At 45.0% G+C, this 17,902-nt stretch overlaps 1 protein-coding gene across 1 annotated transcript; it reads right to left on the minus strand.

Moving 5' to 3' along the window:
• Positions 1-1,755: 1,755 nt before the first annotated feature.
• On the minus strand, positions 1,756-9,503 carry Ccnb1 (cyclin B1). Its single transcript, NM_172301.3, has 9 exons — positions 9,399-9,503; positions 8,750-8,920; positions 8,474-8,635; positions 6,482-6,664; positions 4,642-4,800; positions 4,175-4,411; positions 3,793-3,933; positions 3,039-3,149; positions 1,756-2,802 (listed from the first exon to the last, which is right to left on the minus strand). Exons 1-9 carry the CDS (start codon positions 9,417-9,419, stop codon positions 2,695-2,697), a joined length of 1,293 nt encoding a protein of 430 aa, NP_758505.2. The 5' UTR covers positions 9,420-9,503; the 3' UTR covers positions 1,756-2,694.
• Positions 9,504-17,902: the final 8,399 nt, after the last annotated feature.

The raw sequence follows: 17,902 nt of genomic DNA on the forward strand, positions 1-17,902 counted from the left end.
GGTCCTTCATAGCTTTTGTCCAAGTTGATCATACCATGCTTATTGTTAACACAGTCCTGTTATCAAAGTACTACAGCTGCCATTTGTCTTTTTAAAGATTCATTTATTTATGTATATGAGTACACCGTAGCTGTACAGATAGTTGTGAGCCTTCATCTGGTTGTTGGGAAATCAGTTTAGGACCTCTGCTCACTCCAGTCAGCCCCCACCCCTCACTCAGTCCCTGCTTGCTCCAGCCCCAAAGATTTACTATTATAAATAAGTACACTGTAGCTGTCTTCAGTTGAACCAGATCTTCAGTCGAACCAGAAGGTGTCAGACCTCATTACAGGTGGTTGTGAGCCACCATGTGGGTGCTGAGATTCGAACTCAGGACTTTCAGGAAGAGCAGTCAGCATTATCTGCTGAGCCACCTCACCAGCTGTTAAGTATATGTCAAGTTGTTACAAAATCACGTGAGAGGCCTGAATTAGAATCCCTAGCACCATCTCCGTATCACAGAAGCAAAGCAGAGGCAGGAAGAGTAAAACATTCCAGCATTTAGGAGGGAGAAGAAGGATTGAGGTCCAGGCCACCTGGAGAGGCAGCTCACACAAGCACCCAATTCGGAATGTTTATCTTTATGTCCACAGAAAACCACAATCAAATGCAGAACAAGCCCTGCCCCAGCCCAGCTCATGTTATCAACAACGCCTGCACTGAAGAACACTGGAGAGGAGGCACAGATATTAGGCGCCAGGGGACTAGAAAGACTGCTTGAAATTCTGTCTCCTCAATGTCAGGGAAGCTACACCCATGAAGTTTCAACACTAAACAAGCCTAAATCAACCTTCAGCAAGGGTGATGCTAACACAGAAGGGGAAAGTCATGGGGCCCAATCAGGACAACTACAGTGGGCAGTGCTGAAGTTATATACATACAAGGACCACTACTGAGCAGGTTATATGTTTATGAACATATGCACAACAATAAAAGCCAAAGGCCATGAACTTCAGAATTCCAGGTGAGGGTGGGTTGAAGAAAGATAAAGGGAAATTATCAAAAATCAAAAAAGTAGTTGATTTTTAAAGTGAAAACCCCAGCACGAGGGTAAGGACCCTCAGGATTATACAGTGAAGGCCCAACAAGAGGTTTCTAAGTGCTGGGCGTGGTGGCGCACGCCTTTAATCCCAGCACTCAGGAGGCAGAGGCAGGTGGACTTCTGAGTTTGAGGCCAGCCTGGTCTACAGAGTGAGCTCCAGGACAGCCAGGGCTACAGAGAAACCCTGTCTCGAAAAACCAAAAAAAAAAAAAGTTTCCAAGTAACAAGATACACGCAGATGCACTCGTTAAGCCGTATGTAGCCACAGAAACTCTTAGAACTCAGTTTTAAAAATTCCTATCATGGGCTGGACAATTGGCCCAGTGGTTAAGAGCACTGGCTGTTCTTCCAGAAAACCTGGGTTCAATTCCCAGTAGGCAAATGTCAGTTTATAACTGTAACTCCAGTTCCAGGGGATTGGACATCCTTTTTTGAAAAATATATTAAAAAAGAGAGAGAAAAAAAGAAAAGAAAAAAAAAGTCCTATTATTACAGGGGAATAACACCATTTAGATCAGATATGTACACTTAAAAACCTGGGCTGGATTACAAGGTGTGCACACTTGGGAGTTGGCCGACCTTGGCTGAAAATCGAAAACTATGTTTATTAGCAACATAAAGTCTCCATATTGCAAAGACAACATAAACAGTCAAAAGGGCAAATGAGAATTGTGAAAGCTTTCCACCAATAAATTTTATTCAACTTGATATCAGATGTATAAATTAAAACAGCAAATGAGACAGGATTCTTTTCCAGGTGGCATTACAAGACAGGAGTGGCGCCTTGGTATGGTGGCAGCCACACCCATCTGGCTGTCAGAATTCAAAGCACACCCCTGGAAGAGCTACTATGAATGAAGCCAAGCAAGACATTAAACATCATTTAAGAACACTGTGGAGGGCACTGAGAGAATGCACTTGAATCCCACCGAGGGAATGACTATGTTACACACAGTTTGTTCACACTAGGAAATGCAATATAGGCATTGAAAGGAATGCTGATAGGAATACTGTTGATAAAATGAACCCATATAAAAATATCTCCTTGGGAGTATATGCATGATTATATCTATACAGGATATACAAGAATACACCCTTATCTGTTGATAGTGAGACTTGGGGGCAAATTCTTTTTAAAACACACCTTTAATTTTGAACATCCTATTTTCCAATTAAGAACAAATAAATAATTACATAAAAAAAGATACTTGGTTTCAGATCTGAAAGTTGACAAACCAAGAGACAGTGGTTAAAGGTGGCAACCACTGGAAAATGGAACAAAGGACTAGCTGGTAGATTTAGAGTTTAAACTAGAGTGAGGCAGAAGACATGATGATATAAGGACACACAGTGAAGGATGTATATAGACATATAGGCTACAGATATATACATTAGTTGGATCCACTGTTAAAACTAGATGCAGTTTTTAATATACTCCTAAATTCGACAACTTCCGTTAGCCTAAACTCAGAAGCAACAACATTCAAATGAGTTAAGCTATGTAAAATGAGAAGTCACAACCTTTATTGAAGAGCAAGTAAACACGGTAGGTATCCTATGTACAGGCGGCACATGGTGCCAACTGCATCTGCAGATGTAGCAGTCTATTGGAGTTATGCCTTTGTCACGGCCTTAGACAAATTCTGAACTAGTGTACAGTTCAGCTGTGCCAGCGTGCTGATCTTAGCATGCTTAGATGCTGCATACTTGTTCTTGACAGTCTGTAAGAGAAAAGCACTGCAATCAGGAAGAAGAAAAACATTGCCATTGGGGGTGTGTTGGGGGGGGGGTGGGGAAGAGAAGTAGAAACAATGTAATTATATTTTAACTTAAAAAATGAAATTAAACAACCTTTCTATAGAGTCCTGGCTGGCTCTAAACTCAAAACTTGCCTCTTCCTGCCTTGCATGGTGGGACTATAGGCCATAAACCAGCCTTAAATTTTCAATGGACTCACCATGTGCTTTGTGAGGCCACAGTTCACCATGACTACATTCTTAGCCAGGTGCTGCATAACAGGAAGCAGGGAGTCTTCACTGTAGGATAGGTAGTGCTGCAGAGTTGGTGTCTAAGAGAACAAAAACATGCTTAAAACACCGGCGGCTTTTATAAACTTTAAAAAAAAAAAGATTTATTTATTATTATGTATAAGTACACTGTAGCTGTCTTTAGACACACCAGAAGAGGGCGCCAGTTCTCAGTATGGATGGCTGTGAGCCACCACGTGGTTGCTGGGATTTGAACTCGGGACCTTCGGAAGAGCAGTCAGTCAGTGTGCTCTTACCCACTGAGCCATCTCACCAGCCCTCCTTTTATAAACTTTCTAGATGCTATTTAAGAGTCTGGTGGGTGAACAGTGTGATTACACATGAAACAAGATCTTTTTGCCCACATATACTTCTGGAAGAGCTTGAGCTCTAAGCACAATATTGTAACTGTGGCTTCTCTATCCCAAGGTCAGGGTAGCACCCTGTCCGTACAAGAGAAATGCACCTCCAAGGATGTGGACAGGTTTCTTAGATCACTTGGTGTGGCTTCCTCTCTCCAAAGGGTGTTATCCTAAAGACTGAAGTTAGCTACAGCACTGAGATGGCAGCGCAGCATTTGGGTTACCATTTATGGTCACACTCCTTCCATATTAGGACCCAGGAGAGTGATCTCAACACCAAGTGGTCCGTTCCAATGCTTGGTAGTTTGGTGAGACAGCTTACCCATTCACCGTTGTCAAGAATTTTCAGCGCTAAGCAGAAAGCCCCAGCTGCAATTTGAGAAGGAGCAAAATGCACCATGTCGTAGTCCAGCATGGAGAGCTCCATGAGGTATTTGGCCAAAGTGTGCTGCTCGACGTCAACCTGGAACAGACCACACCACTCTAAGCCTTCAGCACTAACTTAAAAAGCCCTGCCCTGCCGGGACTACAAACTCTCAAAGACAACTGTCCCCAGAAGGTCTTAAAAGTAACCACGTAATATGTAGTTAGGTCAGCAGCCTTATTTTTAAATAATGTATAATGTCTAATGTATTTGACATTTTAAGTTAGCAGCTGTGTTTTTTCTCATGTGGCAAAACAAACATTTCTCGAGGAATCTGTACCTCTCCGACTTTAGATGCTCTACGGAGGAAGTGCAGAGGCAGAGGGCGACCCAGGCTGAAGTTCAGAACTCTGAGAATCTTCATCTCCATCTGTCTGATCTGGTGCTTAGTGTACGTGTTGTTAGTCACAAAGGCGAAGTCACCTATTTCTGGAGGGTACATCTCCTCATATTTGCTTGCAATAAACATGGCCGTTACACCGACCAGCTGTAGCATCTTCTTGGGCACACAACTGTTCTGCAATGGCAAGTTCAATCAACAGAATGCACTGAAACATCTCAATTGATGACACCTTACCTCCCAAGAAAGGATTCAGTTTCAGGCTAGGTATAATAATAGCTCAGCAGTTAAGGTACCTGCCTACCATGTATGGGACCCGAGGTTCAACCTTAAGTATCCACCTCCCCTCCTCCAAGATTCTCATAGAGCTACAACTGGATAACTCTCAATTACTGAATGACACATACCTGCATGAACCGATCAATAATGGACACAGTCATGTACATGGTCTCCTGAAGCAGCCTAAATTTCATCTGAACCTGTATTAGCCAGTCAATGAGGATAGCTCTCATGTTTCCAGTCACTTCACGACCCTGTAGGTATTTTGGTCTAACTGACTGCTCTTCCTACAAAAGAAAATGTCAGTTATTTTAGAAACATCACAACATCTACCATCGGTGTCCATAAAGACCAGTTAACAAACATCAAACAAACAGCTCAGGGCAGAAGTTCACCAAGAAAGCAAGGTTTGCAAAGTCATAGTAGGCTCTTCAGACTGTTGACAGAGCGACCATCTGGTTAGCCAGAACTATTGCAGCTCACGCCCTGTACCCATCATCACCTCAGATCTTTTCACTCACAACTAAGTTTTGTGATGCAGAAAAAATAAATTGTAGATCTGCTGCTCCATGTTATAAACTCAAAACACCCACACAGTGTAACACCAAACCAAGTTCTGAGCGTTAGAACACAAAGCTTTAGCAGTATTAACAAGAATAAAAACGAAGACAGCTAGTTTCGAACCAGATTATCTTACTGAAGACTACTTTAGAAAATACAGATGTGGGCTGGAGAGATGGCTGCTCTTCCAGAGGTCCTGAGTTCAAATCCCAGCAACCACATGGTGGCTCACAACCATCCATAATGAGATCTGACGCACCTTCTGGTGTGTCAGAAGACAGCTACTGTGTACTCATAAACATAAAATAAGTAAATCTTTAAAAGAAAAATACAGATGTTAACAAAGAATGGGGTATGAGCAACACGGCTTCATGGGCTAAGGCCTGCTGACCCCAGGACTGACATAAAGAAAGGCAGAAGGAGAACCTACTCTTGTTTTTTGCTTTTCAAGACAGTGTTTCTTTGTGTAACTCTGGCTGTCCTGGAACTCACTTTGTAGACCTGGCTGGCCTCTAGCTCAGAGGTCTGCCTCCCTTAGCCTCCTCAGTGCAGGGATTAAAGGCATGTGCTGCTGCCATTCTTCAAGGGAACCAACTCTTCAAAGCTGTCCTTTGAACCCCTCATGTGCCCACCCACACAAGGCTTGAAAACACTATTACAAAAGAGATAAAAACCCAACAGCAAAAAAACCAATGACAACCTGAGAAGACAAAGCTAGGATATAGTTCGGTGGTAAAGTGCTTGCTTAGCATGCACAAGGTCCTGTATTCTGTCCCTAGTACTGGGGGGACAGGGAGGGTTTAAACCTGATAAATCTACATTTAGCTATAGAATGCCTTGTTTAGAAAGAGAAAAGGGCAAGTTCCATTAATAGAAAGCTTTCCAAGTAGGCGAAGGTGATGAAACCAACTTCCATCGTTCTGACAAGTACATGCACACTGACAAAGAATGCCTGGTGTGGGACAGCCACCGTCCTTTAGCCATCTATCCCCATCTTAGACCCACAAGGATAAGACTTTCACATTTGTGACATGCCTATTTTAGGAAGGTTATCTCCCTATATAGAAATTTTATATTCAAAGTGGCAAGTCCACTTCATGGGGTTAATGACTTTATTTTTTAGTGTTTCAAAACAATAGTGTTTCTGATTCTAACAAATAGAGTGCTATTTGTTGTTTAAAAAAAATGTCGTGTGCTGTTGATAAAAATCTTTGATAGTTGAGTTGGTGTCACATCACTTTAATCCCAGCATTCTGTGAGTTCCAGGCTAACTGATCTATGTATATATATATGAAAAACACAAAAAAATAAACCAAGTGTATATTGCACCACCTTTAAGTCCAGGACCAGGAATATTGATCCAGGAAGCTGCAGTGAGAGAAGGCAGACTGCAATGACAATACTGACCTCCAGTTGTCGGAGATAAGCATAGATATCTTTCACATATTCACTACAGAGGTTTGGGTCAGCCCCATCATCTGCGTCTACGTCACTCACTGCAAGGATTACATCAGAGAAAGCCTGACACAGATACTCTTCTGCAGGCGCACATCCAGATGTTTCCATCGGGCTTGGAGAGGGATTATCAACCTTAAAAAAGAGAGGCTCCGTGAAACAGGCTACATTAAGGGAAGGAAAGCCAGTATCTGTATCCGCAATTCAGTACAGCATGCTCAATAAATGTAACTCATTTCACTAATAAAGGGAAAGCATTTCAGACTCTTTCCCCCAATTTCTTCTTGGGAAATGATTAACACTAGGCTGGAGTGATAGTTATAGCTGTAAAGGAACATCTGCTGCTTTTGCCAAGGGCTGGAATCCAGTTTCTCTTCAGGAACCAGGACTCAACCTTAGCTCCAGGCTATCTGACGTCCTCTTCCAGCCTCCTTGGGCCCTGCGCTCATGTGCAAACCCACATCCCACTCATGAAAAACAAATCGTACACATAAACAGCAAAAACTAACAAACAGAGCCAGGCATGGTGATCCAGGCCTTTAATCCCAGCCCCTGGGAGGCAGATCTCTGTGAGATGAAGCCAGCCTGGTCTCCATAGCAAACTACAAGGCAGCAAGATCTGGTCTCATAAAAAAAGAAACTCCGATTTAGATTAAGGCAGTTTAAAAGTAGGAAAAACTAGGCTGGCAAGCCTGGTAAGGGTGCCTGTTGCCAAGCCTAACAACTGAGTTCAATCCCTAGAACCCGCAAGGTGGAAGAACTGACTCAAAAGTTGTCTTCCAACCTCTCTAACTGTGTCCTCACACACAAAATACAAAAGAGAAGATGGGAGCTGGAGAGACGGCTCAGCAATTAAAGAGCCCTCGATCTCCAGGAGGGACAGAATTCAGATCCTAGCGACCACACTGGGTGGCTCACAAACGCCTGCAACGCCGGCTCCAGCTCCAAAGAACTCTGTCTCTTCAGGCCTAACATACACACAATTGGGCACAGACACACAAAAAAGTACTCTCAATACTAGTAGGTAAAGCAAGTCAAAGGAACAGATAATAAAGTCATTTATCCATCAGCTCAGCCCCACGTGAACTTGATTCAAAAGAATGCTAAGCCAGCAATCTTTATTCAGGTGTATCCAAGCCCCTGATTACAGAGAGCCCAGGCTAGCCTTAAACTTGCAATCTTCCTGCCTTAGCAGAAGTGCTCAAATCACAAACATGCACCAATCATCACACCTAGTAGTAAAATCTGGTGCCTTCGACGTGTATGCTTTTTTTGTTGTTGCATTTTTCTCTTTTGCATTTTAATACTCAAGGACTGAACCCAGGGCCTCCTAATATGCTGAACACAATCTAACAGGCTACAAACTCAGGCAAACTTCATTTTTAGGCTTAAATGCTAACCCATCATTCCATCATTATCATCTTTTTTTGTTTTCAAATACGGAGTTTCACTATATGTAGCTCTGGCTAGACTGGACCTTGTTACAGAGACTCAGAGCCCCACCTGCCTCTGGCCAGACAGAATACTGGGATTCTACCAAGCACCTTATTTTATTAATTAATCTCATTTCTCTGCCTGAAATCTTTTTAAAAATAGTTTTTGAATATACCATCCCAGCATTGGAGGTGGAAATCTCAAGTTCAAGGACAGCATGAGCTACAGAGACACAGAAAAGAAAATGATTTATGCCCACATCCGTGTCCCAGGCCAGCCAGGAGTACATAGTGAGTGAGACTCTGGTGTCTACATAAAACAAAAAGCCCCACCATATTTATCTGCCACCATTTGACGCAGGGTGCTAATACTCACCCCAGAGTCGTTAATGCATGTAAAATGTTTTTGCTAGCCACTCAATAATAAGTAATATATTTAAATGCTGTCATGTGCATCAACGTGAAATGAAGTCAGAGAGAAGAAACAAACTTTTAAAAAATGCAAGTTTACCAAAATAGGTTCAGGAGAAAGCTTCTCTTCTCTAACATGTTCAAGTTCAGGTTCAGGCTCAGGCTCAGCAAGTTCCACCTCTGGTTCACACACAGGCACCTTCTCTACAGGTTTTGGTAGGGCTTTAACAGTACCTTTTCCAGTACCTAGCGTTTTTGCTTCCTGTGGATGAAAGGGAGAGAACAGAATGTTTTCCCAAGGGTGACAGCTAGAAGATGGGCCTTTTCAGGTTAATTGGGCTAGGGAGATCGGTACCCTTTTCAGGGCGATAGTTACCCTTTTCAGAGGCACTCTTGCCTGTAGCTCTTCGCTGACTTTATTACCAATGTCTCCAAGAGCAGTTCTCGGTCTCAGCCCGGGCTTGGAAGCAGCAGTAACTGTCACAGGCACACGCTTGGCGCCTGCCATACTGACCTTGGCCTTATTTTCTGCGTTAATTTTCGTGTTCTGAAAGAAGTAAAAGAACAACTTGAAAAGGGTCCACGGCAGCAAGCAGGCAGCCCCGAGGAAGTCACGGGTTAATTAAGGCGGGACCTAACTAAGGAAAGCAAGGGTGGTAGGATCTAGCCTCCAGCCGTGACAAGCAAGTTTCCACCCAAATCTTTCACCTTTAATCCAGTTTCCCCTTAAGTCCTAAGCCACCCTAAACATGGTGAATTTACATCGGAAAGGATGCCATAAAAGCCTCCGTCGTAGACAGCTCTCCGGGAAGGCGAAGAATTCACCCTGGGCCTTCACCATTAAGAGCACAGCACCCACTCCCCACAAGTCCTGCAGCCCAGATAGGTCCAGAGGTCTTTTTCACCCTCCATAAGGTGGGTCCTCAGCTCCCCGGCCTCGCCGGAGCCCTCCCGGATCCCCCTCCCGCTCCGGGATCCCGCGGTCTTCTCCCGCCGCGATCACCGCAGCGCCTGGCCCGACTCACCCTAGTGACCCTGAGCGCCATGGCTCCTCCAAAATCAGAGGTTCCCCGATTCGAGAAGACACCCTAACCTCTGGCTATCCACAGCTAAACACTAACAGCCGTTCCTCCGCAGCACGCCGGGAGGAGTCTGCCGGGCTTAGGTTTAAACCCCGGGCCGCTCGCTCCTCATTGGCCAGTTCGTGGCACTCGCTCTCTTCCCATTGGCGCCGCGGGTTCCCGTAGAATGCGTTTCCTGGGCGATCCCGCGATCCCAAGTTCGGCGGGGGTGGGGCGGGGGCGGGGCCAGAGCGAGGCTGCCGCTGGCAGCACCGCCCACCCCTCGCGAGGTCAGGCTCTATGCCTGCGCACAAGTCGCATTGCTGCCACCTGCCTTAGGTAGGCATGGCGTGCAGTGCTCACTTGTGTGCTGTCCAAGCTAGCCCAGGCGACTCCGTTGGACTTTAGGAAAATGACTGTGGGGAGTACGCATATCAGTTTTGCTGTTGTCCTATTTATTGTTTCTCATCCTCTTCTATAGAAGTGCCAATACTATCTTAAGAGTTCCCGAAAGCTTTGTTGCAGAGACGGTCTTTAATATGACTGTTCCAACAGCTATCTGGGATGGATTTTGAGGTTGATAGCATGAAGTTTTAGCACACATACACATAGTAAATGTTTTTTGTTTTGTTTTTGCTTTTTGTTTTTTCGAGACAGGGTTTCTCTGTATAGGCCTGGCTGTCCTGAAACTCACTCTGTATACCAGGCTGGCCTCGAACTCAGAAATCCACCTGCCTCTGCCTCCCAAGTGCTGGGATTAAAGGCGTGTGCCACCACCGCCCAGCTGTAAATGGTTATTATAAGCAAATAGATTAACATACCAAGCTCCCCAATAGCGACTGCCCCAGTGATAAAAGAAAATGTGCCTTATGCTTAATTTTGCTCTAAGTTTAAGATTACTCCAAAAATATAGTTTTGTAAAATCTTATTTAACAAAGATCTCTATTGCAACTCTCTATCTTTCTATGTCAAACTCCTTATTAAGGCTTATTAACTTCAGTGAAATTTTCCACATTAATTTTCAGTAACACTAACGCGGATTTATTTATTGACCAGGATCTCTTGTAGCACAGGTTGTTGGCATTCCTTCTATGCTCCGCCCAACAGTTACCTAGCAACAGCCAGGTAGGCCTGGCTTGCTATAAAAAGGACTGTTTGGCCTCTCCCTCTCTCTCTGACTCTGCCCTCTTTTCTCTCTCTGTCCCTTTTCTCCCTCTCTCCCTTCTCCCTCTCTTCACAGGTTCCTGGCCAGCTTCTTTTCTTCTTTTTCTCCTTCTCCCTCCCCCCATCTTTTCTCCTCTCTCTCTTTCTCTCTCCCACCCCCCCTTCTCGTCCCTTCTCTTTCTCTGTCTCTATTCACTTCTCACCTTCCTTTCCCATGCCCCCAAGTAAGCTGTTCTATGGTAGACCCGTCATATGGCTGGTACCTGGGGTGAGGAGTGGAAGCCTCAGTACGGGCCCACTGAGGGCACCCCCTCCCACCACACCATCCTGTGCTCTCTAAAACATATTCTTGGTTTTATAAAATGCATCACAGGTTGTTGAACTTCATGTGTAACTGAGAGTGACCTTAAATCTCCTGCTCTCCCTCCCCTGCCTCCTCATTGTTGAGGTTACATATACATCTTTTTTTTTTTTTTTTTTTTTTTTTGGTTTTTCGAGACAGGGTTTCTCTGTGTAGCCCTGGCTGTCCTGGAACTCGCTCTGTAGACCAGGCTGGCCTCGAACTCAGAAATCCGCCTGCCTCTGCCTCCCGAGTGCTGGGATTAAAGGCGTGCGCCACCACGCCCGGCTCTTACATATACATCTTTACACGGGATTTATGTCACACCGGAGACTGAACCCGGGATTTCAAGCATAGTGGACAAGCACTACCAATGGAGCTGTATCCCTAGCCCTGTAGTAATCATTGCTTTACAAATTAAGATATGTAGTAAGCAAATACTATATCCCAGGATTCCCTGCTCATCCCCCGACCCTGTGTGTATGTAAGTCTGGCTTGTTTTATTTGAGACAAGGTCTTATCACACTCGCTTGAAGCAGTGTGCTTCAGGTTTCCCAGCTTTTGAAAGCTTGTCACCTGAGCTGGGGTGGGCCTTGCTGATGCAGTTGTCTTTGAGTCATTTCTGCTCCTGTGAGTAACTACAATAAAACTCAATGGTTCATTTCACCAAGTTGGATTTTGGTGGTATCCATACTTTTTGGTCTGTCTTGAACTCCCTATCTGGGGTGAGCAGATGTGTGTTTTGTCACACAACAGGTGTGGTGCAAAATGACACTCATGAACTCACTGCAGCTATCAGGACCTATACAAAACCAGCATCAGATTGGGCCTACCAGCATTTCATCACGGGCTCCTGTAACCCGATCATCCCTCAAGGGACCTCTGAGGGTCTGAGATAGGATGAATAACTAAAGGTCAGCAGGAGTAATATACTGAGATAAGCTAAAAGTGTCCTCTGCACATAGCAAGGTCAAGGGCTCTTATAAGGCCTTTTCTCAAAGAAAAAAAAAATAAAAGAGAAGAAAATGAAAGAAAAGATCCAGGGACCGTTGAGGTAGACTATGGACCTACACATTGTAAGGGTCCATGATTCGCCAAAGAATTATACCCTGGACTCAAATAGTACATAAACAATGAAAGGAGTGTTTTATTCTGCACGAGTCCAGCATGCTGGGGTCTCCCATTACCAAGCTAGAGAGACAACCAAGTGAGTTTGCAGACCTGATTTAAAGCACATTAGAGGATTCTAGGGTAAGCGACCTTTATGTTAATCTGTTGGGTTTGGCTTACTGGGCTGTGGAGGCTGGAACTTGTTGGGGGAAGTCTGGAAACTGTTGCCGATCCAATCCGTTGTCCTTGCCTCAGGTCAGGTAGGTGGCAGGGCAACTTCTGAGGCCTGGGCTTGTCTGGAATTGCTCAGTTCTTGGAAACAGAGATTTAGGCCTAGTCTCCTTTAACTGCCAATTTGAAGCCTGTCATGGAATCAGGCTAGCCTTCTTAACAGTAAGTTCATTTGAAACAAAAATCCCACTTGAGTTTACTGTTTGTTTTAGTTTTTATTCTTTTTTTGTTGTTGTTTTTCGAGACAGGGTTTCTCCGTGTAACCCTGGCTGTCCTGGAACTCACTCTGTAGACCAGGCTGGCCTCAAACTCAGAAATCCACCTGCCTCTGCCTCCCAAGTGCTGGGATTAAAGGCGTGCGCCACCACCGCCCGGCCCCCATCCCTCTTCTGTTGAGACAATTCTTCCTCCCACCGAGTCTTGCTCCTACTTTCCTGTCTGTCTGAGTTGAATCAGGGTAGATTGCGTAGTATGGGTAGCGTGTTATTTACCAAAGCATCAGCAACTTTTCAGTGACTGCACTGCTAAAACAGCAACAAAACCCAACCACTACCACCACCACCACCACCACCAACACTACCACCACCACCACCAACACTACCACCACCACCACCACCACCAACACCACCACCACCACCACCACTACCACCACCACCACCAACACTACCACCACCACCACCACCACCACCACCACTACCACCACCACCACTACCACCACCACCAACACTACCACCACTACCAACACTACCACCACCACCAACACTACCACCACCACCACCAACAACAAAACCAACTCCCTCTCTCCTTGCAGCCATTAAATGCCAATGGTCTCCCTGGGTACCTGTGTGGGGTCCTTCGGTTGCAGTGGATCAAACTAAGGTTGTTATGCTTGGCGCTAGGTTCCTTTTCCCACTGAGCCAACTAGCTGACTGCCCCTTTCTTTTTAAACAGCTCTGGCTGTTCCTGGAGCTTGTTGTGTAGACTATGCTGTAAGCGTACTGCAATCCTCCTCCTGCCTCTGCCTCCTGAGTGCTAGGATTAGTATACATGGCTCCGTGCATAACATTTTCCACGTCCATGCAGCAAACACGAGTTCTTGTCATTTCACACCCTTGTCATCTGCTGTTAAAGTTTTCACTTTTCGTGTCTGTGCTGTAGTACTTTGACTTTGCTTTCCTCGGTTTCATTTTCTTTTGTTTGGTGCTGGGAGTTGGGTTTCAGATCAGAGACAAGTGGTTAAGGTGCATATTTAACCTATCAAAGAAAGGCATCAAAGCAGACCTGGCCTTTAGGTTCTCCCAGTATCCTTCCGTCCCTACTTGTTACAAGGCATGGCTGCCATACCCCAACCTCTGCCTGAATTTAGGTTCTTCTCTATTAATCCAGACATTTTCATTCTCTCTCTCTCTCTCTCTCCTCTGTCTCTGTCTGTCTCTCTGTCTTCTCCCTGTTTCTCCCCAACCCACCTCTCTCCTCCCTCTTCCCTTCCCCCTCTCTCTACCTCTCTTCCCTACACCTACCCTTCCCCTCCCTCCCCCTCTCTCCCTTCCCTCCCTCTCTCTCCCTGCCTGCCTGTACTACACTCACACACACACACACACACACACACACACACACACACACACACACTGTTCCTTGGGACTGGTGAATCCACCAGAGAGGTGACCCCAAATAAACCTGGCCTTTTTTTTTTTTTTAACTCTTAATTTGGCTAGAATTGGCTTTTATTTCGTTGGCAGAAAACACTTATTACTGGGATGGACTCCAGCCAGTTTAACCTTTCAAGAAGGGATTAAAAAAAAAAGGTTTTGTTTGTTCTTTGTCAGCTTCATACAGGAATAAAGCACACTGATGATTGTACCCTCTCATCCTCTTTGCTCTCCTTCCCACCTTAACCACCTCCCTCCTCCAGCAAAGTCTTTACATCCTTGACGTTGTTTATCGTGGTTGTCAATTTCTTTGCTTTGTCTTTAAAGTCCTACTGAGTTTAAACCAGGTGTGGTGGTGCACACCTTTAATCCCAGTACTGGGGAGGCAGGGATGGCATATCTCTAAGAATTTGAAGGCAGATTGGAATTTCAAATCAGCTAGGTCTATGTAGTCAGATCCTATCTTTGAAAGAAAGAAAGAAAGAAAGAAAGAAAGAAAGAAAGAAAGAAAGAAAGGAAAAAAGAAAAGTGGCGCACGCCTTTAATCCCAGCACTTGGGAGGCAGAGGCAGGCGTATTTCTGAGTTCAAGGCCAGCCTGGTCTACAAAGTGAGTTCCAGGACAGGCAGGGCTACACAGAGAAACCCTGTCTCAAAAAACCAAAAAAAAAAAAAAAAAAAAAAAGAAGGCTAGGGTCTTATATGGCCCTCCCTCATCAATGACTGACAGTTTGATAGGCTTCTTACAAGCAGCTACAGCTATGTGAGGTCACGATTGCATCTCTCTGCCCTACCCAGAAGACAGTGCTTCACAGCCCTTCTCATCCTTAAGCAGCTCGCATTTTACTGTGCAGCTCTTTAATGGTATTAATACCTATTAAGCATTTTAAAATATGCTCACTCACCACCTATGTATTTTTGAAAATGGCTTATATCTGTTCAATAGTTTGCTCTAGCTTTTGGAGACAGGGCCTCACTGTGTAGCTGTGGCTGGTCTATAACTTTCTTTGTAGACCAGGCTGACCTTGAATTCAACAGAGAAGGTTTCCAGCCTCTGAGACTTACTGCTGAGTAAACTCACACTTTCTGGTTCTTACCGAACTCGGGCTGGTTCAACACAGCTGTTCTGGCTCAAACTCCTCTCCAAAACTGACTGATTCAATCTGCCTTCTGCTTCGGCCTCTGAATTGCTCTGCCTAGCTTCAAACTAACTCTTAGCAATTTACTCTGATCTTCTGGATCATTCTCGTTCTCTGGCTCGTCCATCATACCCTCACCTGTGTAAGCTTGTTTTCTCTTCAATCTGTCTCTGTAAAACATTCCTGGTAAAACCGCCTCCTCTCCCTCTTCGCTGCTCCTCATGTAGATTTCCTTTCCTCTCTCTTCTCCTGAGAGTTGGGCACATCCTATTCTGTCAAATCTTTCTCTGATTCATCACTTTGTCTGCCACTCAATTAGACATCACTTTCAAACACAAGTGCTTCCTTCTACCAACTACATTTACCTTCAGTGTTTGGGATTAAAGGTGTGTACTAACTACTGTGCATGGATGTATTTCATCCAAAGGGATTAAAGGTGTGTACTAAGGGCTGAGCCATACTACAACTAGAAAAGTTTTTTTTTCCCCTAAGTAAATAATACAATCTTGGGGTTCACAGTGTGATAAATCCTGCAATACCCTCTTGGTCTCTGTTTCTCCAAGAAACAGTAAATCTTTTGTAAGATGGTGCTTCCAGTGAGTTATGAGCCTTAGTTATGCTGCTGCCATAACAGACTGCTCTCTGTTTCTGTCACCAGGCATTTATTTGTTTGTTTGCTTATTTGCTTCAGACAGGCTCTCCAAGTGTCCCTGGCTGTCCTGTAACTATGTAGACCAGGCGGCTCGCATCAAATTTGCAGAGATCCTCCTGCCTCTGCCTCCTGAGTGTTAGCTTTAATGGTGATTGCCACCATACTTGACTTGTCAACTGACTTTTTGAAAGCTTCTTTGGTTAGGCCAGTGAGATGGCTGGTGGGGGAGGGGTGTAAAGAAGCTTGCTGCTATGCCAGCCAATCTGAATCTATACGGCAGAAAAGAACCACCCCCTGTCAGCTGTGGAATACAGAGTATAAGGCATCTGTGAGTCCACGGATGGTGGTTTTGGCAGAAGCATTACGTACAGGGAAGGCAAATCCACAACCAGAATAAGGATCTATTCCAGTAAGGACAAAGCAGTGTCGTTTTCATGGGGGACATGGTCCAGGTGACAGGCTGGTCACTCTGGGGGAGTGGTGGACTATCTGGGGCTCTGTGTTGGTCTCTGCTGTTGGCCGATCTGACACTCAGCAGCAGCTGTAGCCAGGTCAGCCTCAGTGAGTGGAAGTCCATGTTGTCAAGTTCTAACCCCTATCTCTGCCACTATGGCCACTGTGTTCATGTCCCCACTGGGCGATGGCAGGGATGGCTGGGGAAAAGAGGCTGGCTGTCCACTTAACTCATCTTCAGCTGAAGCCACCGTTTTTTGTTTGTTTGTTTTTTTAAGATTTATTTATTTTATGTGAGTACACTGTCTCTGTCTTCAGACACACCAGGAGAGGGCATCGGATCCCATTACACATGGTTGTGAGCCACCTTGTGGTTGCTGGGAAATGAACTCAGGACCTATGGAAGATCAAGTAGCCAGTGCTCTTAATAGCTGAGCCATCTCTCCAGTCCCTGCAACCACCTTTTGATAAGCATTTACATGAGACACAAATATCTTCACATCCTTTGTCCATTTGAAGAGATCTATTCACATACTTCTTCCCCAGATGTCTTTTCCACAAATTTTCTAATCATGCTCTTTCCAAGTCTCTGACCATCTAGCCAATGCATTGGCTACAGCCCATGCACCAGTGAACAATTTACACATCAGGCCATTTCTTCTCCCAAACAAAATGTATGACCATGTGCACTGCCTGAAGTTCTGGCCATTGTGAAGATTTCTCTTCCCCACCATCTTTCAGTATTGTCCTGGAAAGGAGTTATAATTCTGCAGCTGTCCACTGTGGGTGGTGCCAGAATAACATGCAGACTCATCAGTAAACCAGGCCCTAGACTTATCTTCCCTGGTCAACAGATCATAGGGAACATCTCGTGATGCTAGAGGTGCAGCCTTGGCAGCAGACAGCAATGTAAAGGGAGTAGAAACCATAGACATTTGAGCAACTTCTTCATGTAATTTGCTTGTGCCTTCAGGACCTGCTCAGGCCCAATCATGTATATACCACTTCCATTTGATAATAAATTGCTACTGTGCACATCCTACTTTATGACTTGGTGGGTCAAATAACACCCAACTCATGATAGGCAGCTCAGGTCACATGGTAATTTAGTGGCCCACTGTCAAATGTTCAATTTCCACTAAGGCCCAACAGCAGGCAAGAGCTGTCTTTCACTAGGAGAATAGTTGTCTGCGGGTGGTAGGCCCTTGCTCCAAAGTTCCAAAGGCTCTTCCTTGAATCACTTATTGGGGCCTGCCAAAGTCTCCAATCTGCCACTGCTACCTCAAGTACCGTCAGGTCTGTTGGATCATGTGGACCAAAAAGTAGAATAGCCTGCACAGCTGCCTGGACCTGGAGAAGAGCCTTCTCCTGTTACAGGCCCCACAAAAAGCTTGCAGCTTTCCAAGTCACCTGGTGTATGAACTGGTGAGGAATGTGCAGTCCCCAGAATCCACACAGGCTCATTAAATGTCATGTTTCTTCCTTGGTGGTGGGAGGGGCCAGGACAATAGCTTAACTTACTCTTTACTTTTGAAGGCCATTCCCACACGTCCCACATCACTGAACTTGTAAGAACTTCACTGAGGTAGAAGGCCCTTGAATTTTGGTTGGATCTATTTCCCATTCTCTGATGTGGGTTACCAAGTATTCCAAAGCAGCGTCTACCTCCTGCTCATTTGGTCCAATTAGCATGATGCCATAAATATAGTGCACCAGTGTGATATTTTGTGGA

The sequence above is a fragment of the Mus musculus genome, chromosome 13 (genome assembly GCF_000001635.26).
Source record: "Mus musculus strain C57BL/6J chromosome 13, GRCm38.p6 C57BL/6J".
NCBI lineage: Eukaryota > Metazoa > Chordata > Mammalia > Rodentia > Muridae > Mus > Mus musculus.

What these genes read in the sequence shown, in the direction of transcription:
- Ccnb1 (NM_172301.3), bottom strand. Translation starts at nt 9,419, where the DNA reads ATGGCGCTCAGGGTCACTAGG. An exon ending in CAAGAGTGCCTCTGAAAAGG is followed by an intron (nt 8,636 to 8,749) that starts GTAACTATCGCC and finishes TTTCATCCACAG; the next exon opens with GAAGCAAAAACGCTAGGTAC. An exon ending in GTGGCCTCACAAAGCACATG is followed by an intron (nt 2,803 to 3,038) that starts GTGAGTCCATTG and finishes TTTCTCTTACAG; the next exon opens with ACTGTCAAGAACAAGTATGC.